Source organism: Epinephelus lanceolatus, chromosome 6, assembly GCF_041903045.1.
Source record: "Epinephelus lanceolatus isolate andai-2023 chromosome 6, ASM4190304v1, whole genome shotgun sequence".
Taxonomy (NCBI): Eukaryota; Metazoa; Chordata; class Actinopteri; order Perciformes; family Serranidae; genus Epinephelus; species Epinephelus lanceolatus.
Genome location: NC_135739.1, coordinates 1,858,035 through 1,882,254, shown reverse-complemented (window position 1 = coordinate 1,882,254; position 24,220 = coordinate 1,858,035). Strand labels below are relative to the sequence as shown.

Below are 24,220 nucleotides of genomic sequence, written 5' to 3'. Positions count from 1 at the left end.
AAGGAGCAGGACTCTGAACCCCTCAGTGTGACCTGTTTTCCTCATCAGATGTCTTTTCAGGGATGTACAAGATTTACTTTTGGGTTATTTTGTGTGTTAATTGAAAACATATCCATATGAAAGCTCACTGTGACACTTCACCTGAACTCACCCTGATTGTGCTGCACTGTGTTGTGTTTGAGTGCTGTGTGTATTTTGTCACTTATCACCCACTTGATAAATACAAAAACACAAAGAGGAGCAAAGATTTTGAAAATAAGGGGCACAGATATATCCCTGCGAATCTGCCTTGCCATTTACCTGAGGGACATTTTTTAGTGGTGGGCAAAATAATTTGAAATCGTTTATAAACCAACCGGAGGAGGGCTCAGCGGTACCTTGCGCTGGGAGCCTATATTTCCGACAGCACACGAACGCAGCATTAAAGCGACACTGGTGCCAAACTGGACCCAGTTCATGTGAGTTTCTTGACCAGTTTAAAACCTCATTTCAAACCTGTCTGTCGTCTGTGAATCCATCGCTGGCTGTCGGCTTCGTCCTCCGACTGTTTAACCGCTCGTTAATATCGCGAGACGTTGATTTTCAGACGCTGCTTTAGAAGCTAAGTTAGCGTGCTAACGGCTAGCCAGCTGTTAGCTGTGTAGCAGTTGCAGTGATCGAGCTGATGGAGCAGAAGTTGTTTTAACGATATTTCGCCTCATTTAACGCGCAGAAAAACACCAACACGTCCGGTTTGATGGTGTCGCTGATTTATTAACGTGTGTTTCGAGGCGTCGCAGCTGGTTTAAGAGCTTTATTCTTGTGTTGTCTCAAAGTTTGATGCACCTGTTGCGAGTTGAACCTGCTGCTGGGACAGATTTACTGTTTAAGATATCAGATTATTATCAACATCGAGGCGAGCAGATATATTTATTGATTAGTTTCCACTCAAGGTTTCACCCCCTCCCCTCTCGAGCTGTTTGAGTTTCACTTCCTGGTTTCTCAGGTGAGTTTACAGGTGTGATTGTGACTAAGCGAGACCTTCAGTGTGTTATTTCATGTGCGGGTTGAGGAATGTGTGTGTGGTTTGTTTTTCCCACCAGTGTGTGTGCTGATAAAGTGGGTTCAGCTCTGCTCTGATGGTGAAAATGAGCCGAGCTGCTGACAGTCCGATAACATGGTTTCACCTGTGAGACACACACACACCTGAACGCAGCACAGAGAAGAAGCTTGCTTACATGTTAGTGCAGGAAATGTGCACATGTGGAGGTTAGTTTCATGTTTACATTTAAATCAGCGGGTGGAGGAAGTGTTCAGATCCTTTACTGAAGTTTAAGTACTAATACAACTCTGTTAAAGTTCACCAGTACAAGTGCTGCATTCAAGACCTTAAGTAGGGACTGTTCGTTATTTATGGAGAGCTGGGGTGGTGCAGACAGGGCAGGCGTGTTAAATAGTTTTTTTTAAACACTGAGGAGGGACTTTTTTTTAGAAGAAGGACATACAACTTTAAATGGTTATAATTTGTAGGGTTCAGGATACATATATATCTGGCTGATAATTAGGGCTGTACCCAAATATTCGGATATTCAAATATTCGTTTCTATGGGTAGGTATTTGTTATGAAAATTTGGTATTTGATATTTGTTTTTTTTATTTACTTATTTTTTTTTATTTATTTATTTATTTTTATTTTTATTTTTTGGTGCTAAATATAGTCTTTTTGTTGTTGGTAAATGTAGGTTATCAATAAAAATCAAAACTTTTAAATTGCATTGTTAAAAATGTGAAAATATAGTATCGCCTACCAATGGAGCTTGTGTGCACGGCACGCTTGAGCGCATCCGTCTGAGGCTGTGGATCAATGCCAAGTTTTACCACTTCATCACTATTCCCTTAACTTGTTTTTTTTTTGTTATCTTTTGAATTTAATATGAATTTTGGAACCGTTTTTGTCAACGTTTGTTTCCCCTGTTTTGTACAATAAATTATTGTTTAAAGTTTCAACAAGTTTCTTTTGGAGTGCGTGACACAAGTGTGTTTTGAAAACGGCCACAGACTGTCACCTGCTCAACAGATCAGTACTTTTGGATGCCATGACAGTAATAGATTATAGATTAATAGATTATAATAATAATAATGTCAAAATATCATTTACAGACCGATTTAACAGACGATGACTGCTGCCCGACCCGTGGGTCCATTTGCGGGTCCCGCGGGTTACGGGTCGACCCGTGCATCACTACTCAGCTCAGTCTATAAAGGCTGTACACAACAGTAAGGCTATAGACATTATATTCTATTCAGGCCGGCAGAACCAGCAGCGCATCGGCTCTACAGTGCACGGCACTGCTGATTAACCATTTTATTGCAGCACAGAGTGTCTGCCAGCAACCAATTACTTGCAGTCTTCCTACAACTTGTTTCAACAGATCCGATTTAATCAGAAGACAAATTAAACAGGATGACTAGCCAATGTGAAAATCAAAAGAAAGCATAGAATAATGTACTGAAGGAGACTGTTGTGCCATCACATTTTTTTTTGTGGTTTGAGAGCAAAGATCCGGTCGCCGCTGTGCAAAACTCCACAATACAATTAGGTCCGAAAAACCCCAGAGGAGTGCTTAGCAAGGAGTCTTTGAAAGGAGCCGAGCCTGGCGTAAAACTGGAGAGATTTAGTCCTTCTCAGGCAAGCTCAGGGGTTTAGTGTTGCTGTAGCCCACAGGAAGTGAGGATTAGAATATATGACCTTCACATAATCCGCTCCAAATTAATCTATATTTTTAAAGTCATTACTAAAAGTGTGTGTCATATAAAAACTAAAGTGATGGTCAAAGTTGTCACAGTGAAATTTAAGGTGTGCTGATGGATTCACGTCATCAACTCATGCATTGAGTAACATTACAAGTTAACGTTCCACCTTAAAAGTTGCCAGCAGTCGGCCCAGTGAATGAAGTTATTTTTTTCTCTTTCATTTTATAGTTGTAGTTTACTGATGTATGAACAGAGGTTACATAAAACCAGAGTGAGCATCCTCTACTGACCAATCAGACTGCAGGGTTTCTAGCTCCACCTTTTAGTACCAGATCTGTGTGCTAGGTACCCCAACAGAGGGGGGACCAAACATGGGGACGCTAAGGAACGCTTCTGTTGCTACCATCCACAACTTTACACTGTGGGAACAGAAAGTATACCATATCCAGTAACAATTACTTTTGTTTATCATTGACATTGAAATATATTTTATTGCGAGATCGTTTTCACGCTCAGCCCGGGTCAAAGGTCAGCTTCTCTGTGACATCATGATGTTCTGCTCAGATCTTTTTTTTTGATCAATTAAATTTCACGTTTGATAAAATTTTTAACAACTGATTAATCAATGATACCATGGTGGAGTAGCTCTCATAATTTTGTTGTATTGTAAAGTACAATGACAATAAAGCCATTAAAAAAAAACAACAAACAAAAACGTTATCATCCAAATTTTATACAAACTGCCACAAAATGGATTAAACCTGCAGAGACAAATCATTACTGCGTGTATCGCAGCTGGAGTTGTCTTTAGATGCTGTATATTAAAAAATTGTGTCCCTTATTTTCCTGGATGGCAGAAAAAAACAGGCATTTACAGTATTTCAAGTTTTATTAGACAAGACAACTTTATTTTTGTAGCACATTTTATACACAAACACAATCCAAAGTGCATTAAAGGAGCAATACGCGAAATTCATCATTTCTAGATTGAAGGACTTAAAAAATTGCTATGTGAAGAACTAGAGGTGTAATTTCGTCTGGAGTATAGCATGACCTCACACACCCTCTCTCTGTGTTGATCTCCAGCCCATTGTTTACAAGCCAGTCCGGCTGCGCGTTCATGTACGTTCATGTGAATCGCCGCCTCCTCCCTCCTCGGAGCCCTTGGCCCTCCCTCCCTATAAAAGGCTACAGCCAGTGAGCAATGGCAGATGGCATAATGGTCCCTGTAATAAATGTAATATACTTGCTGAGATGGAGGCGAGGCTCGGTGACTAGAAGAGCTGGTAGAAGCGCTCCATAGCTGTAGGTTACTCCAGTAGCCAGTGGCAGCCAACTAGTGCTAACTCCAGCAGCTAATGCTAACTCTTCTCCGTGAGGCACGCAGGAGAGTAGGGACGTTAGCGTGGCAGCTGACTAGTGCTAACTGCTAACACTCCCGGGAGCTAACGCTAATGTTCCTACTCTTCTCCGTGAGCCGGCTCATGGGCCTGGCGGGCTCACGTAGAAGAGTAGGAATGTTAGCGTTAGCTCCCGGGAGCACTGGAGTAACGTTAACTTACAGCTATGGAGCACTTCTACCAGCTCCTCTAGTCACTGAGCCTCGCCTCCATCTCAGCAAATATATTACATTTATTACGGGTACCATCATCATTGAAGTAGGCAGGGGAATAGCCAAACACAGCCGAGACCGAGAGTGAGTGAAAGACATTGCTAACTGCTAAATTAAGTTGGCTGTTCAGGTTTTATTTCCTCGCCCCTGTAGCGAGTGAATCTACCTGTAGTGAAACCGGGGCTAACCGGTGCTTCCTCCTCAGGCTCCACTTCACTCAGCTGCCCCACAGACCTGCTGCTTCTTCACACTTTAACCTCAATAACAAACCGGGGCTAGCTGGGAGCGGCTAGCGGAGCGTTAGCCGCAGCATGACCGGAGGGAAGCACAGCCAGTTAGCCTCCGCTAGTCTCTGAGCTAGCCCCGGCTCTCCGTTTGGATCCAACCGGAGCACCGAGCCCTGGTTTGTTATTCAGGTTAAAGTGGGAAGAAGCAGCGGGTTTATCGGGCAGCTGAGTGAAGTGGAGCCTGCGGAGGAAACACCAGGACCGTCTGGATGTAATAGTCCGTGGAGGTGCTGCGGTGCTCGGCTGCACAGATAGGAAACGAGGCGAGTGGGGTGGGGGGTGGAGAGCAGAGGTAGAGGGAGGTGTGGCTCATGACACACTTTGTTTTGGTCTACAGGCAGTGCACAACAGCAAACCTAGCGGTGAAACAATTTTGCTTTTTGCCCCTTTAAGTATATCAATAAAAGCATATTTGATCAAATGTCAGAGTTCTCGCCGATTTCTCACCTGCTCCTGTTTTAACTTTGCCTCCATGTTTGCTTCAATTTCCGCAGAAATAATTCATCTGTACCACAACAGAGAGTCGTGTCACACTCAGCACTCTTTCTCCATTTAACAGCATCGTTTTCATTAAGTAATTAATTCCAGTTGTTCTTGTTTGATGTGACGCTGCTGTACAGCAACACTCCCTGCAGATGTTTCGTGTTAAAAGCCTTCCAGCAGCCAGAAAAGAAACAGCCCTTTATTTCCTGGTAGACTTAAAAAAAATCCCTGACTGGTCGTTGTTGTTCATGTTGGCCACTGTTAGAAATAAATGTGAACTAATGTCTGTTCTTCTCTGTTCAGATTGAATCAGAGCAACAGAGGGAGCGTGAGGGACGACGATGTTTGAAAATGTCCCAACAGGTAAATCCTCTCACCTGTTGCTCACTGTTGGGACTGTCGATACTTTCTGTGGTAATTCGCTTCTGTATCGTGACAACATGCCTTTTTGTCCTCAGTGTCCGCAGTGGAGCGCCAGCAGGTACTGGGAGCTCTGGAGCGTCTGCAGGCCAAACTGGTGCAGAGGGAGGAGTGGACACACAGTGAAACCATGGGCAACCTCAGGGAGACCCTGCAGAGTCCGCTCTTCAGCCACATCCTGACCCTGCAGCACTCCATCAAACAGCTGCGAAACCAGGTGAGCAACAAAAATCACACAAGCTGCAGCTCAGAGATCAGATCAGACCCGAGCCAGCACCCTCTCACTGAGGTACACCTTTAGACACAAGTCATAAAGCAGTCCAAGAAAAACCCTCACCCTTTGTCACGGGTTGAAACGGCACATAAAGCAGGTCAGAATCCTCCTCCAGTTTACGGTCCTGATTCTCAACACCTTCAGACAGTAAATCACAAACACTGTGATCCAACAGAAACCTTATTTTTAAGTCCTCAGAGTTACCTCTATAGTCCCACACTTTCTGAGTCTACGGAGGCTTTCACATCACAGACCTACAACTAGATCCGAGTGCACTTATCCACAAAGGCTAACACTGTGTACCGTACCCGGGAACGGTCCGCTGATTCCTGCCTGAGCCCACTTAGAAAAACTGGTCTTGAGCACATTTCATGTGTACTCTGGTACGGTAGGCATCAGGTGTGGACAGGACCCAGATCTGGCTTCACCTGACACCCTGAAATATCCTGATATTATTTTAGGGCCATATCGCCCACCACTAGTGGATGTTAAGTTTCCCACATTCATGAAAAACCTGGAAAAGTCATGTAAATTTATTGCGTGTAATGAAACTGCGTCATATCTCAGCAACAGAAGGGGAGACATTTGGTCAGATTAGGGCTGGGTTAGAATAATCGTTTCATCCGATTCAGATCGATCTTCATTTGAATGACCTGATATCGATTCATAAAGTCCAAGATCGATCTTTTAATATTCGCTTCTTCCCACGGATGTGTGAAGATTTAACCCTGTTAATCTTGCCGTTAGTGAACGGGCCGCGGCGCTAAATTATTAACGACCGTAGCATTAAGAAGCTCCGACGTCACCTGTTCTTTTATCTGTAACTGTTTGCTCACTGTTTTTATGTTTTGGTGTAAGTTATTATCGTGCTGCAGCAGCCGCTCCTCCTGCTGTCTGAGCGTCAGGGCTGCTGCGACTCTTCTACGCACAAACACGGAGTAAAGGTGTGGCGGAGGAGACAGAGAGGTGAAGATGCAGTAAAACCTCCACAAGGAAAACGCCAATACTTTATCAATACAGCTGATCAGCAACATGGAAACATGTAGAAGATATTTCATTCTGCTCTGTCCGCAGTCTCTCATCCACTAGTCTCGCCACCAGACAATCAGAGATCTCCGCCTTCTGATAGTCTGGGGACACTCCTTTCTAAAGTGTGTTTAACACACCGGCGAAAACGGCCGGCAACAAAGCAACGCCTCTTGAATTTTTGAAAAGGACACGCCTTCTCGGAAATGTGCGCTCCTCCTTTTCTCGTCCGCAAGGAAACAAACACACAGAGAGCTTGAAAATGGATGCCGAGAGATTTAACTCCGTTTTATCAAAAAATATTTTTTCCAGCGGATGTCTTAGTTACAACATGATTGAGCTAACTGGAGTAGTTTCATGTCGTATCCGACAACAGGAGGCTTTTAACAGATGACGTCCTGATGTTAGCTTTGCTAACTGTCCCTGTCAGCTGCAGCCACTGATGCTTTCTAGACATCGTGATTTCCCAAAAGTGCTTTGCTAGCTCAATCATGTTGTAACTAAGATATGCGCTGGAAAAAATATTTTTTTCACGGACCTTTTAATGAGTTATTACCTATTACAGACACTGCTAACGGCTAAGAAATAGTACTGTTTGTTCAATCATTGTGTTTATAGACTTTACAAACATCTGATTAGTCTAAATGGTGATACAGTGATGTGAAAAATGTGATGTGTCTATATATATATATATATATATATATATATATATATATATATATATATATATATATATATATGTGTATATATATATATATATATATATATATATGCGTATATATATATATATATATATATGTATAGTCCGGCCGGACGGATGAGTCATGGTCTTGTAAAAGATTATGTTTGTTTCTTTTAGTTGGCGAGAATATGTCGCCGCAAACGCGACAAACATCCACTAACTTTGACAGCGTTTTCTGCGAGCGTGGCTGAGCCATTTTGTACGGCTACACGTGTTTCTAGTGGGACTATGTTTACAAGCACAAGAGTTCAGCGAGCCACCGAAGGACCGCCCTGCAGATTTACTACTGGTTCTGCAACGTAGGGAGTTTTTTTAAACTCTGAAATTGTATCCGCCCATCTAAACACAAAATCAGGGAGAAAGTCATCAGTCTTTAGTTAAGCAAAGCGTCTAAAGACTGACTTGTGAGTCTACTCATCCACCACCGCTGACATCAATCAATCAATCAATCAATTTTATTTATAAAGCCCAATATCACAAATCACAATTTGCCTCACAGGGCTTTACAGCATACAACATCCCTCTGTCCTTTGGACCCTCACAGCGGATAAGGAAAAACTCCCCAAAAAAACCTTTAATGGGGAAAAAAAAACGGTAGCATCATGTTATAAACAAGCACAGAGGCTTTACAGCTGACAGCAAACTGTTACTAACAAGCTGAAACAACAACACCTGTTTATATCTGATGGTTCAGCTCAGTTTGTCTCATATGTTAAAACTCACCTGGTCATGTGACCTGCAGGGGGAGGAGCAGAGAGGACAGGAGGACTGATACTGACTGATGTCTTTATTCTGTCTAAACTTCACTCAGTATTGTGATGTCAGGAATATGATTTATGTGATATCATTTTAGATTTGTTTCCAGTGAGATGTTAAGTTGACTTTGCTGTTTTAGTGCTTCTGTTGCTGCTGTGAATTTATTCTTTAAAAATAATTCCTTGTACATGTTATAGTATGAGTTCTCTGAGAATCTCTTTCACATTTGAGCAGAAATAGGTGTTATAACTGAAATATCACCAGTCGAATCAATGTCGAACCTGAAATTGAATTGAATTCACTCAGGAAATGAGTGGTGATACCCAGCCCTGGGTCAGATACTGAAATGATGACACTCATCTTGAAACTGTGCTGATTGTATAGATCTTCTGTGTGTGAAGCATCCATGTTTTCACTGACATGGATGGAGACTGTCAGAGACACTGGACTGGTGGGCGGAGTCATACAACCACAGGGTGGACTGGTGGGCGGAGTCGTACAACCACAGGGTGGACTGGTGGGCGGAGTCAAACAACCACAGGGCGGTGATTTTGGTTTCTAAGTAGCCGTTTGTTTAAGTTGCTGTAGTGTTTCAGGTTCAGGTTGTTGTTATAGATCTGTTTTATTCTGTTCCATCAGCAGCTGTTTCTCCTCTGCTGCTCACACACTGTGCTTTATGTTAGTGTGGAATAAGCAGCTGTGTCGACAGGGTAAAGTTGCGGCAGCTCTGCAGACTAATGAATGTTTCCCATCTGATGTGACATGTGTAACTCCGCCCAGGCGTTGACAGCCTATCAGGTATCAGAACACTGCCGCCTCCTGTCCAACACGGTGACCTGTCAGTGGGGCTGAGCGGGGACATTGAATCCCCCTCTGCATCCCCATCTGTATTCAGCTCCAGCTCGGACTGACGTGGAGCCTTTACAATAAACAATCTGCAGGCCAAATTAAGATAATGGCAATAACCGACGCTGGGCTTCATATTCTAAGTGCTGCGAAGGTCAGAGCTGAGTCTATGAAAGCGTCGGGTGGAAGCTGGTTGAGGGTATATGAAGCAGGGAGTTCTCTCTCTTTCTTTATTTATTTTCCCTCCCTCCCCCCTGGCTCTCTGCGGATCTATCAAGCTTTAATATCTAGTGTCTTGGTTTGAGTAACGGCCTTGTCGAGGCGGTATTGATGAAATGGCTCAGGATCCTGCTCCGTCAGCCCGGCCTAAATAAGCCGCAGACTGATAAGTTTCCACAATGTGAGTGTAAAGGTCATTAATACATTACCTGTTCAGAGAGAGGGAGCCTGCAGAGGAATCTATTGATTTTCTTTTTCTCCTCTCTCCTCCCCACTTACCCCCCGGCCTCGCCGCCTCATTTTTTTTTTTTTTTTTACTCCATGTCTTTCTCTTTTGTCGACAACGTCCTTGCATATAGAGTGTCTCTGTCCCTTTACTGTCCGTCTGTCTCTGTTCTCTCTGTCTTTCTGTGTTCATCAGTGTTGCCTTGTTGTTTTTGTGTTTGGTGGTTAAAGATCGGCGGCACGGTGGTACAGTGGTTAGCACTGTCGCCTCACAGCAAGATGGTTCCTGGTTCGATCCCAGGATCCCACAGGGGGAGCCCTTCTTTGTGGAGTCTGCATGTTCTCCCTGTGTCAGCGTGGGTTTCCTCCAGGTGCTCCGACATGTTCTCCCTGTGTCAGCGTGGGTTTCCTCCAGGTGCTCCAGCTTCCTCCCACAGTCCAAAGACATGCAGGTTAATTGGTGACTCTAAATTGTCTGTAGGTGTGAATGGTTTTCTGTCTCTATCCCCCCAAGAGGATAAGTGGTTACAGAAAATGAATGAACTTGAGATCCATATGTTCAGGAGCTTTTTACCAGGAGCTGAATTATCCTCTCCAAAACAAACAGACCAGGGGTCTCATTAATAAAGCAATATGTAGAATCCAAAATAAAAATGTACGTGTGGACAAAAGCCAAAATAGGCATGCACCAAAAAATATTACATACTCTGAGTATTACAATATTATATAACAGTTTCTACAGTTTTCCACCTCACCATCTGCATCACCAATTTCCTGTCTCCACAATGATCGTAAGCATGAGTCAAAGTTTCCTCCATCAAGTCTGTTTTTATTGATCACACTTTTTGTGTGGGAAGTGGCATATGCTTCTTTAAGGCCTCATTTTGTGTGTGTGCAACAGGGCTGCCCCCCAACAGTCGACCAGAAAGGTCGTTAGTCTGCAAGATTTCATTGGTTGCTTAGTTGCAGGGAAAAAAAACACACACACAAAACAAGCAAACATGAAACTCCATCAGGAGCTGCGCCTTGACAAAATAAATCCAAACCTATATGACTGGACCATGTGTGACTTTACTTTGAAAGGACAGACACAGGAAGTGTCCACGCTCAGCAGTCAGACAGGAGTCAGGTTAATCTCCAGGGCTGGTACCTGCGGTTATTCCACAGGCTAGTTAATAACATGTCGGGCAGGAAATCCAAAGTGTGGGATCATTTTGAGAAGGTGAAGGACGAACCCAAGGTGATATGTAAACTCATCTTCATTGGTCGACTACAAACATGACGTATCATCTGAAACATGGAAGTAGCTACATGCCCATTAGCCCACAGCGTCATTAACAGGCGGCTCGCTCAGTGTGTGACGTGCACTTGGAGATAAAATATAGGCCTATATTAATGAAGGTTCATTAGTACGGTTTGTATTTCTCTGTAATGTAGCACAGTGTTAACAATGTTACTGATACTATTCTTTCTCACACCTTCAACTCAAACCACCAAAATATATCATTTAATCATTACATTCATATCAGAAACATGCAGGAGACTAGTCCACTGATGGACCCTGATGAGGACCGTTGGTCCACTGATGGACCCTGATGAGGACTGTTGGTCCACTGATGGACCCTGATGAGGACTGTTGGTCCACTGATGGACCCTGATGAGGACTGTTGGTCCACTAGGAACAGTCTTAGTCGGGGGCAATGCTTTTAAATAGACCCCAGGGCCTCACAAAGAATCCTAAGACTAAAAGTAGCTCTTAGTGACGTCATTCTAAGAAAAATCTTAGAATTCCTCGAATTCTAAGATTTTTCTTAGAATTTTCCCTTGGTAAGATAAAAGTTATTCACAAAGCATCTTAGGCCTTAAGAGAGCTCCTAAGGTGAAAAACTGTTAAGAGGAGGGAGGAGGACTTTTAAGAAGCCTAAGAGTGTCTTAAACAGAGAAGATGGCGGAAAGACAGAGAGGAAGGAGAGATATTCTCCGTATATTGAACGACAGTGATTTAATAAGACGCTATCGGCTTGATCGTGCAGGGACAATGTTTGTGGTTGACCTCATCAGGGATGAGCTTACTTTTCCCACCCAGCGTAGTAACGCAATAATGCCCGCTTTGGATTGCAGCACGTACCAGCGCTTCTCACACTCTTGTGCTCTTGTGTTACGCTTGTGCGTAAAAGGAAAGGGAACGACGCATTGATTTGTTGGGCAATGCACTCCCAAGTCTACCTCTTCCCTTGTGCCGTGATCCCAGCCAACAGCAGGCACTGCTCTTCTGTCCAGTTCGGCTTTCTCGTTCTTTTTTTTTTCTCCATTTCATTCGTTGTTTTGGTCATTCTGCCAAATCAAACCGCTTTTTACAAGGAGGCCAGCAATCACAGTAATTGCTGACAGCTGAGTCTGCGTCCACCATTAATATCAAATAGATTAAGTAGTAAAATTACCAGCATGGTGAGTAAACATAACAATAAGCAAATCAATATAATAATTGGCATGTGAATGAGGTACGTTCAAACATTTTGAAGCTGTGTAACAATTAATTTAATTTGCTGAGTTTCATCATCATGACATAAAATTATTTTCACGATTACACATTTCTTAATACAGTCTAAGTTCTATGATCGGTTGATTTCACTGTCCATTCATTACTAGGAGCGCATTTTTTCTTTTTCTTTTTTGTAACAACCAATCACAGCTTTTAGAAGACTGCATCATACCTAGCAACGGGGTCAACCACACCTCCTCACTAAGATAAAAGTTTCTGTCCCCTCCTTGCTCAGAGTTGCTCTCAGAAACTTCCTGAATCACTCTTAAGCTAAGATTCCTTGCTAGGAATTTATAGGCTAAGTTAGGAGCTCTCTGAGAGGACTCTGAGAATCTTTGTGAATACGGGCCCAGGTGATTTAAACCGGTAGAAACACTGAATAAAGCAGGTTTACATAAAATCAGTGTTTTATATTCTAAAGAAAACATACATATTATATTTCTGCCAACATATCCCCCTAAATCCTACACACTGGGGCTTTAAATTGAATTTTATAAATATTAGGAATTAAGTCTTTAAATAGTCTTGATTTTGAATTTGTGAGGCCACAAACATTTTATCTAAAAAAAAAAGTTAATAACTTAAAAATTATGGCGAAAAGGTAGTTTCTTGCAACCCTAGAATTAAGATAAAAATATTCACAAACGAAAAAGCACTTCTGGTTGCTGATAAGTAGTGTTTAACTTTTAATTTAACACTAAAAATTAAAACCTTCGGTGCACTGCAGCGCAAGCAGACAGATGCGCGACTCAGAGCAGCATGTGTCACTGACACCAGACTCAGGGCACAGCGGACCGGTGGAAAGTGTCACCATCAGCATATTATTTTACATCAATAAAATCTATTTTATCATTATTTTGAGTCACATTGTTGGAAGAATTTAGTCGTCTGTGTTCAAGCAGGATAATAGGTCTCCATTCATTGCACGTTGGGCTTTCTATTTCCTTGTCGGAGATGTTTTCTTTTTTAATAACCAACCAAAAACAATCAATCAATTAAAAACACAAACTGGAACTGGAACATGAAATCTCATATGCCTAACAGACATTGCTTCTCGTTCTTTGAGTTTACATATGGCTAAAGGGGAAAAAAACAACCGTAAACAGACGGCATGATTACTGTTGTGTTCAAGGTCCCCCCAAAAAAACGAGAGAAAAAAAAGGCAGAATATTCGATTTTTTATTTTTATTTTTTTTCACAATCGAATCCCGTGCCATCGAACAAAGCTTCGAAGCTTCGAACTTTTTGGGTCAGCCCTAAATCCCACATGCAAGGGGCGAGCCATAAGGTTGTTGTTTTCAGCAAGTTGGCCTTGAATAGCTGATGTTGAGCTGTAGAGCTGTGTTACTTGTTATGACCTAAGGTGTATTTTAATAAACCTGCCTTTGGTTTAATTTATTCTTTCAAGCTTTATTCCTTCTCATCTTATCTGAGTTCTGTTGTATGTTTGTGCTCCATAGATTTAATTGCAAACTACAACTGTTTAGTAAGTTAAAGATGCGTTGCTGCTAAGGACAGCTTGAAGTGGCGATGAGGTCTTAAGGTTTTTTTGGAAGGTCTTAAAAAAGTCTTAAAAAGGTATTGAAATTAACCTCATAACTAATAACATAAATAATTCTTATTTAAAAGGGCTGCAGCATTGACCTGTTTTGGCTGAGAAACACCTGATAGAAATATTATTTAATGAATTTATTAAAAGATAACAAGTTCACCAGAACCTGAGCAGCGTTCGCACCTTTTTGGAAACCAGGAAGTGAGACAGGAGTCCTTGTGATGTAGCTAACCCCTTGTATACCTGATCAAATGATGTTTTTTGTAGAAATCTGACGGAGTTGACAAAAACCTGGGACATTTTGTACAAACATTTATTTTAAAACAAATTTTGACACCGATCTTATCAGTATGGACTGTTAGTTTTAGATTTTGAAGGCTGTAAAGTTGTGATTTCTTGTCTGGGATGAGGCTGTTTCCAGACACAGGGCAAGTTCAGAATTTAAGAAAAAATAAAAGCAGATTAAAATATAATATTATTCATTCATATAAATCCTTTAGAAATAATGTGTCTCACCAGAAATGTGATTAGTTCCCTGATAAGTTATAACTTTAAGGTTTCTTTTTTCTGTTTGTTTTTTGGATAGGATTCCTGAAACAGGAAACTCCAAAAATCCAAAAAAGAAATCCTGATGTATGAACAGTAAGATTACCAGTATTAAATCTTCCCCCTCCTCCTCCTCCTCCTCTTCTTCCTCTCTGCAGCTGAGCAGTATGCCTCCTGATGCCTGCAGTGAGTTCAGTTTCTCCAGAAAGGGTCAGCTGATCATGAGCGCCGTTAATCCAGCCAGCAGCTCGGCTCCGCCCACCCTGTCCGCCTCCTCCTCCCTCCTTACCAATGGCTCGTCTCATCCCGTCCATCAGACTCCACCCTCGCCTGACCTCCTCCTGCAGAAGTGGATCCTCGCCGCTGCCAAGGTGGGTGGAGCTTCAGCACTCACCTGCACAGTATACATATATGAATATATTAAATCTGTATGTGTGTGTGTGTGTGTGTGTGTGTGTGCAGGGCCGTCAGACGGAGCTGTGCCAGCTGACTCGGCCTCTGTCTGGAGGTCTGGGCTTCAGTGTGGTCGGTCTGAATCCAGCAGGAAGCAGCAGTCAGGGCGTCTTCGTCAAACACATCCAGCCTGGAGGCATCGCACACAGGTTCACTGCTAACGCTTTAACTTCCCTGCAGTTAACATGAAGTCACACATACAGAAACTTTCAGATGTTCTCTCCATGTTTTTGTCCATTTATCACAAATCTTTTGATCTCTGAAGATCCTTTAAAATGTAGGATTTAGTTTCCTTACTTCTAGTTAGCCATTTTTTTCCTGACCAACTGGGGAAACAGCTCCCTGAAAACACTTTGCTATCTTCTTACAGTGTCCATCAGTTCTTTCAGAGTGCTAGGCAGCTGTTTAGAGGAGCCCATGGCTGCTGATTGTTGGGACGAGGTTTCAGGAGTCAGAGTATTTATAAAGCTTTGAAATTAGCATCACCTGGCCTTTGCTAATGATGACTGTGAACAAGCCAGAGCCCTAACAAGCTCATTAAGGTCCGAGACCCTGGGAAAAGTTGTCTGAGAGCTCAGATGTCTTGGGGTGCCCAAACTTTTGCACAGAGCTTTCAGTTTTTTTCACTCTAAAATTGTACAAAACAAAATTAGTTATCTTGCTTGAAATGTCTAAAGGCATGTTTCATCTACAACATCATGCCTTTTGGAGATCAGTCCATCTTCTACTTAATTAACTATTCTGTATATAATGCACACATTTATCATAAATGTTTTAAAACACAACACAACGCTGGTTTCAATCGACAAAACAAAACAATCAGCACAACAAGATCACAGTGTACATATTATTCTTTTAACAGCTGCAACATGGAAACTAATTACTAAGCTAACCAACCTGCGTAGCTGCTAATGCTAAAGTAAATATGAGTCATATTGCTGACATGTCTGCAGTTTGGTCTGTATGATGTCACTGAGGAGTCCGGACTGATGTTGTGTTGCTGCTGCAGGGACGGGCGTCTCCAGGAGAGGGACCAGATCCTGGTGATAAACGGCTGCCCTCTGGAGCCGGGGATCAGCCAGCAGCAGGCCCTGACCCTCCTGCAGCAGCCTGGAGAGACGGTGGAGCTGGTGGTGGCCAGGGACCGCCCACTCAGTGCATCACCATCATCATCATCACAACCTGCCACCAGCGCCTTCAGCACGGTAAGAAAAGTCTGACCGACTGTGTCACCTCAATACAACAAGTGTACAATCTCCAGATCTGTTAATAAGAGAAACAACTGGTTAAGTTAGTAAAAGATTTAATTGTTTTCTGTCTGTAAAGAGACACTTCGCTCACTCGGCTGTGCTCGCAGCAGATTCTTTAATCTGCAAGAAGGAAAGCTGCAGTATAAGTCCAGATGGGAGCTGCACGTCTGATACTAAAGTTTTATTGTTGGTTGTTTGAGAGAAACAGGAAAACACGCTGATATCGTGGAATAAAAGTCATTTCCTAATCTTTAGCATCCAGTTTAGGGTAAAAAAAAAAAAAGTAAATATTAAGAATCTGATCCAGAAAGTTAAAGTGTCAGAGTCAGTAAACTCTGTGCTGCACAATTAAAATGAGCGTTACTCAGTTCATGTTGGGCTGTAAAACTATGTGTCAGCTTTTCTCAGTTTGGAACAAAACGTGGAAGAACTTCAATTTGCTCAACGTTTGAGGACTCAGTATGAAATTATTTTTAAGGTCTGATCCTAACTGAAACATCTTTATACTACACACACACACACACACACACACACACACACAGGAGCTTGGCTGTCACTCAAAACAAGCATTGCAGAGCGAGCGTCAATCACGAGTGGAGGTCACTTTGAGGCCACCCCTCTGTATCACTGTGAGACCTCCTGTTTTATGACGAGCTGCGAGTCTGCTGACATTGACTTGGATGATTTTTATGACCTTTTTAAAGCCTATAGGAAATCAAGTTAGTGCTCCACTTGCAGCATCGTTCCTGACAATATGTATTTAAGTCTGTGAGGAGGTGCGATCAATGAATGTCGACATGACGGGCGAGTCAAAGAAAACTGGCTGCGAGGCGGGAGAGAGGGGGCTCGGAGGAGGTGCAGAGATGGAGACAAAGTGACGCAATTGTAAACCTCTGTCCACCATGATCTGAATCTGAGCCGAAGCTGCGTCATCAATCCACTTCTCTACTCTCTGTTCACCTGTGACTGCACTCCCACCCACAGCTCCAACACCATAGTTGAGTCCGCAGTCAACATGACCATAGCAGATGTGACATCAAACGATGAAACAGCCTACAGGGATGAGGTGCAGTCGCTGTCTCCATGGTGCTAGGACAAAGATCGCAACACAAAAAAACTCCAAAAGAAATCATCATCAACTTCAGGAAAAACAAAAAAACACATCACACTGGACTCAGCGGGGAGGAGGTGGAGCTAGAGGCCAGTTTAAGTTCCCGGGAGTCCACATATCTGAGGGTCTGACCTGGAGCCTGAACACCTCCCATCTGGTCAAGAAGGCCCAGCAGTGCCTGTTATTGCTAACGTCCCTGAGGCACAACAGACTCCCCAAAAAACTCCTGATGAACTTCCACCGCTGCACCGTTGAGTGTCCTGACGTGCTGCTGTACGGTCTGGTACTTTAGCTGTACTGCTGCAGACAGGACGGCCTTGCAGTGGATCATTAAGACAGCTCAGTGGATCGTCGGCTCCGCACTTCCAAACCTGAGAGACATTCACTTGAGCTGTCTTTACAAAGGGGCCTCTAACATCTGGAGACCCCTCACATCCTGGACGTCACCTGTTTTACACCCTCGCCTCAGGCAGACTGAGAATTGTACGCACACGTGAACCAACAGACTGAAAAACAGTTTTTCCCTCAGTGGGCTGTTGAACCCACAACCCCAGGCTCTGAGATAACATAAATCTTGTGCCTTCTGCTTCAGGCTCATTTATTCTCGTTGTAAACGTCACTGCCCTCATTCTTCCATGCTTCCTTTACGATGTCATAGATACAACCAGTAGATGGCACCAGAGGGCGGAGTCAAATGTTTATGACTATCGCAAACGTGGCGACGGTGGAGCAGGTCGTAATATTGTACCTTTTAACGGAAGCAGCGTTGTAGACGGCGTTGATCTGTGCCACCATATAACATTGCATAGCATTATGTGGAAGGAGAATTCTTTTCACGATATTCCTGATTCGTTACTAGCTCCGTTATTTAACCGTCATCGTTGACTCTCACTTGCACTACGCTACGCTGCCTCCGTGATCTTGCATGCGCATCCGTAAGCTCTCAGGAGACATGCACAAATACAGACAAAATGAATGCAGGGTACAGACAGAGGGCTCCGTCTTCATCTCCATATCTGAAGTTGAGCATAAATGAGCCCTTAGACGTTGTGAATTTACAGCTCACGGTAACTTCATACATCACAGTCTCTGCCTTTGTTTGAGATCTGGTGTCTGCAAAAAACTTTTCGTGAGCATGATTAGCCCGTGTTAGCTCAGAGGGCTAACTTGCCTTGTTTGCTACTATATGTGAACGTCGCCGTCATCCTGAACGCCCCGCTGAACTCAGTACAAAGTCTCAAACTCTTTATAGAATAAAAGGAACAAATAGTTGAGTATTTGTATTAAACAGCTAAATCTGATTTGACGGACAGAGTTCTGAGTCGGGTGCAGTCCCAGTGTCCAGAGTTTGACAACTAAAATATTGCTTTATTTGACTTGCTGATGCTGATTAATCACTTCCTAACTGATTTGTTATCAAAATTATTTATGTTTTTTTTTTTTTTTTTTTTTTTTTTTTATGGCCAAAAGCAAAAAAGGATACCATATTACAAATTACATGTGAGCAAAAAAATTCAATGCAATTAAGAAAAAATTTCTTACCACCAATTAAACCTGTACTTTTGTCCACCATGTTTCTGTGTGAAGCTCCTTAAAGTCGGTAAGTGAAGAACCAAAACTTTCACAGTCTGTCCGAGTTCTGACTCGAGGGGGCGTTCATGTGAATTATTTACAGTCTGGAACTATTTTTTTTTACAGTTTTTTCTGACACCACATGAATGCACTTAATGCCATGTTGTAACACCAAAAAAATATTCAAATTAATTTTAATGAGACAGTTTACAATCAAAAAAATTCAGCTAGGGAATAAACACAAGCAAAAACAGCATTTTATGGGAAATAAAGAGAAGATTCAGGATGATTATTCTCCTCAGCAGACCTGCAGTAGGTGTCGTTTATACAGATCAGACAGACGAAGCACCGCCACTGTGGAGGGAGCTCAGTTAGAGACACTGTTACTGTGCGTATGAGTTAGTGGACAGAAAACATAACAGGACATGAAAATGTTTGAGAACTTTGACATTTAAATAACCAAAAGAAAAGTCTTCAGTAAGACAAACGATGTGGTGACAAACCGGAGCAGGTCTGGACTATTAATGTGAGCTGAGGATCACAGGTTAGCCCGAGCCGTAATGATTCTGCCCTGCTCTATTGTCGGGTCATTATCACACAGAATTACACTGCCCCTCTTGTTTGTTACCCTCCTCCTCCTCCTCCTCCTCCTCCTGGCTCATTGGATCCAGGCCACGTCCTGCATACCAGGCCTCCGATCATCCCGCTTTTGTTTTATTCATGTCCTGTTTCTATCGAGGTCACGTTTAATGGAGCCGTGGGCATAAAAAACACAACTCTGGCTGGGATTTTATTGCTGTTCTCCTGGCCTGGCTAACTATCCGTCTCCCAAAGCCAAGACTCCTCTGCTGGGCAGATTCAGGCGGCTCTGACCCGCCGTCACAGCTGATGTGTCGGACCTCTCAGCTCCTCTCTCTGATGCTGACAGGAAACTGGTCACTGTAAAGCTGCTCATAAAGACGGGTATAAATCAGCGAGTCAGATATGATTTTACAGCTTTTGTCTATTTAGTGAATATTTTCCTTCCATCGATTAGGACAGTGTGTCAGCGAATGCACTTTTTATTTTTATTTATGGCTCTCCTAAAACTGACAAAAAGCAGGAAGAGCGGAGATAAAAGGTAACAGATTGTGTGATTAAAGAAACCTGAAGGGGCCTTTAAAAGTGCCTCAGCTCTGAGGAAATCAACTGAAGAACAACTGGAGAAAGTTTATAAACTGCTCTCAGTCAACGGCCCGCCTCCTGTCAATCAAAGGTTCTGTCACTCATGAAAACAGACAGCTCCCGACTCTCCCAGCATGCACCTCTGCTTATCGCTGAAAGCTGAGACAATCTTGACCTTGTTCTGGGGTTTATTTTGCCTCTGCAGCGGCATCAGCTGAGGCCAGACGCATCATGCTTTCAGGTGCGCCGTCCATCTGTCTGTACATTTGATTCTCGTGAACATAATATCTCAAGAACACCTTGAGGCAACTTCCTAAAATTTGGCACAAATGTTCACTTGGACTCAAGAATGAACTTCTTAGATTTTGGTGGTCATAGGTCAAAGGTCAAGGTCACCGTGACCGTTGGTCTCATTCTTGTGAACATAATATCTACAGAACACCAAGAGGGAATTTCCTCTAATGAAGCACAAACATCCACTTGGCATTAACAACGAACTGATTACAATTTTGTGGTTAAGGTCACTGTGCTGTTGCATCTCAAGAAGGCCTTGAGGGAACTTCCTCAGATTTGGCACAAATATTCACTTGTACTTAGGTGATTAGATTTTTGTGATCAAAGGTCAAGGTCAGTGTGACCTCATCTTTCTCATTGTTGTGAACACAATAATTACGGACAACCTAAAGGAAAGTTCTTAAAATTTGGCACAAACGTTCACTTTAACTTAACAATGAACGGATTTAAATTTTGTGGAAACTGTGCTGATTGTATAGATCGTCTGTGTGTGAAGCATCCATGTTTTCACTGACTGACTGGAGACTGTCAGAGACACTGGACTGGTGGGCGGAGTCATACAACCACAGGGTGGACTGGTGGGCGGAGTCATACAACCACAGGGTGGACTGGTGGGCGGAGTCATACAACAGCAGGGCAGTGATTCTAGTTTGAAATTGGGGTAGTTTAAGTGTGCAGGTGCTAATCTGACCTGCCTGCAGTCCACACCTGTCTCCCACTGAACAGGTGTGGAACATTATGAAGCACAAAATGTGACCCCAACTTGTAACTTGTAAATCAAGCAAGAATGGGAAAGAATTTCACTTTCAGAACTTCAGCAGTTAGTGATCTCAGTTCCCAAACGCTTACTGAGTGTTGTTAAAAGAAAAGGTGACATCACACAGTGGTAAACATGCTGCGGTCCCAACGTTATCATAACATGTTGCAGCATCAAACTCAACATGAGTGTATATTTACCAGAAACAAAGTTCATCAGTTTGAACTGTTAAATATATGTCAGATAGGATTTACTAATCATTGCATTCTGTTTTTATTCACGTTTCACACTGCATCTCATTTTTTTGGAATCAGAATTGTAAAACTCCCGTCATCTGAGCCTTAATGCCTCAATGACTTAATGCAGCTCCCATTTACCGGTCCAAACAGTTCACCATAAATCAACATGGAGAGGTGTAAAATAATAATGATAATAATTGTAAACACAAATGTTGTTTCCACTTGTGTCGGTGCAGACCCAAAAGAAATCCAGCACCTTTACCTGACTAAAGAACCTGCAGTAACAGATCCCCTCTGTGAGAAGACTGAACTTCTGTTGGAGAGAAAAGCATCCAGCACATTCAGTGTGATCCGACTTTATCAGGCAAACAGCCTCCTCCAGCGTCCTGGGATCAGCTGAGGAGGAGTGTTGTTTCATTAGACAGAGGAAGACCTCCTGTATCAGATCAGAGCTGTAATAAGAGACCGTGTGTGTGAGCAGGTATCTGCTGCAGCCTCTCATTGATCAGCGGCTGGTATCAGAGAGGAGGAAATGCTCTCAGCTGGTAATTACCTGCTGAGGTTCCGTTTAACGACCTCTCACCTCAGGACAGATAGTCGGCCAGCAGCTCTACGAGGCTGCTGCTCAGCCACCAGGAGGAAACGCATCAAAATAACTCAAAGGAATCTGTTTTAAATGATCCTGGTGTGATCTGCTTAAAGAAACAATGGGATCAAATCGTTTTGCCTTCAGCTGAACTGAAATAGAATACTTCAAATTAAATTCATTTTGATTCCTGAAATGTAGCTTGTTAACTTTCATCAGGTTGATTTTTGAGGTTTGGATTTGAATGTCAAACAGATGGACACATCAACATCTTAAAACCAACAGCTGCAGTTTACAAACCAGTCAGAAAAACAGAGATTTTAATTCCTCTCTGGCGCTGAACTCAAATGTCTGGTCTCATGTTCAGTTTTTAAAAAAGCAAAAAATAAAAATAAAGAAATGCTTGATCAAAACAAAACAGAAAAAAATTGACAGAGTTTGACCTTTGTAGCAAGGTACTCTGGGTACGTAACACTTTTTATTGTTCACTTTTATTGAACTCTCACTTCATACGACCAAAAGGACGAAGCTCAATTCCAAGTCACATGACACAGCATCGCAAATGATGACAAAAACTGTAAAACAAAAAAACAAACAGAAATTTATTTGAATATCCTAATAAAGAAAATCTGTACTTTTTATGAGTATTCAATTTTTTTTACAAAAGGAAACGGCAAATGTTCGTTCAGTTTTACAGCAACAATATCCACTATTCGGTACATAGAGCCTTGCAAGCAGCACACAGCAACAAAACTCTCTAAAGCAATACTGATTCTAATCATTTTGGCACATACAGACACACAGAGCAGCACTAACATGTAAAAACAGTCGGGTCTTTTAAAATAAATAATAATAAATATTTTTTTCCTGTTGTCGGGAAATATTTGGAACAAACAGGTGAGCCACTGAGAGCCAATCAGGAGAATTCTTTGCAAAAATCTACAAATAAACTGCCAACCACAAGACCAATGTTCATCGATTTTAGTATTATTTTTTATGACACTTCAAATTAAAAAAAAAAAACAAACAAAACATCTAGGAATTAATTGCAAATGTAAATCTACAGCGGCCCAAAACATCGTGCAGCATGCCAATTTAAAAATGCACACAAACATAGAAAACAAATACAACCACAGAAATGTGCTGCAGAAAACTGAAACAAGTACCAAAGCAGAAAAATACTGCATGTTCAGTCAACACAACAAAAGTTCTCCAGGCCTCTAGGGGAGCTGTGTAAATCTGTTGCTCTTTTATAATATTGTAACAGTCAAAAGCTAAATGTGAAAAAGAACACGCACCTTTTTTTTATGTCGCCTTTTTATGATTATTTATATTAACAATGTACTTATTATTTTTATTATTTTATTCTTCATAAAACACTTTTCTGGCCATTATTTAACGTCATATCTCAGGAACAGAAGGGGAGACATTTGGTCAGATTAGGGCTGGGTTAGAATAATTGATTCATCCGATTCAGATCAATCTTCATTTGAATGACCTGATATCGATTCATAAAGTCCAAGATCGATCTTTTAATATTCGCTTCTTCCCACGGATGTGTGAAGATTTAACCCTGTTAATCTTGCCGTTAGTGAACGGGCCGCGGCGCTAAATTATTAACGACCGTAGCATTAAGAAGCTCCGACGTCACCTGTTCTTTTATCTGTAACTGTTTGCTCACTGTTTTTATGTTTTGGTGTAAGTTATTATCGTGCTGCAGCAGCCGCTCCTCCTGCTGTCTGAGCGTTGGGGCTGCTGTGACTCTTTTATGCACAAACACGGAGTAAAGATGTGGCGGAGGAGACAGAGAGGTGAAGATGCAGTAAAACCTCCACAAGGAAAAAGCCAATACTTTATCAATACAGCTGATCAGCAACATGGAAACATGTAGAAAATATTTCAGTCTGCTCTGTCCGCAGTCTCTCATCCAGCACCGCTGACATCATGTTATAAACAAGCACAGAGGCTTTACAGCTGACAGCAAGCTGTTACTTACTCCATGTTTTCACAGACATGGATGGAGACTGTCAGAGACACTGGACTGGTGGGCGGAGTCATACAACCACAGGGCGGTGATTCTAGTTTTATTTTGTAGCACATTTCCATTGTTGTATTTGTTTTGAACGTTGGTGTGTTTCTCCAAATGGAAATGTTTTGGGCTGTTGTAGCACGTTTACTTTTGTTGACCAGCGTATAAATCTCATTCCGAATGTTAATCACCCCAAAAACTAACTTCCTTTTCTCTGAATATGTAGTTGGGATCTTTATGAGTTCCTTTTCTCAATAATACTTAGAGACGCACATTAGTCCCACCGGTTAATGAATGTCTTTGTCCTCTGTCTTTATGCTTAAGGATCAGTGGGGTCACGTGGAGGAGATCGAGCTGGTGAACGACGGATCTGGTTTGGGCTTCGGCATCGTGGGAGGGAGGACATCCGGCGTGGTGGTCAGGACGCTCCTCCCAAACAGCGTGGCTGACAAGGTGAGTTCAGCTGATGAGTATTAGATCAGAATATCACAGGATATTACAT

The 24,220-nt window shown here is 42.4% G+C and overlaps 1 protein-coding gene across 4 annotated transcripts in view; it reads left to right on the top strand.

Moving 5' to 3' along the window:
• The first annotated feature begins 390 nt into the window (after positions 1-390).
• The window catches only part of patj (PATJ crumbs cell polarity complex component), a 223,032-nt gene continuing 199,202 nt past the window's right edge, over positions 391-24,220 (top strand). For 3 of the 4 annotated variants that reach the window (XM_078168435.1, XM_033621590.2, XM_078168433.1), the window contains exons 1-7: positions 391-458; positions 5,419-5,478; positions 5,574-5,752; positions 14,422-14,634; positions 14,726-14,865; positions 15,726-15,921; positions 24,043-24,171. In XM_078168435.1, coding sequence (XP_078024561.1) covers positions 5,457-5,478; positions 5,574-5,752; positions 14,422-14,634; positions 14,726-14,865; positions 15,726-15,921; positions 24,043-24,171 — 879 coding nt within the window. In that variant the 5' untranslated portion in view covers positions 391-458; positions 5,419-5,456. Of the gene's footprint in view, positions 459-487; positions 986-5,418; positions 5,479-5,573; positions 5,753-14,421; positions 14,635-14,725; positions 14,866-15,725; positions 15,922-24,042; positions 24,172-24,220 lie in introns of those variants that run through there. The other variant, XM_078168434.1, reaches the window with a different exon arrangement.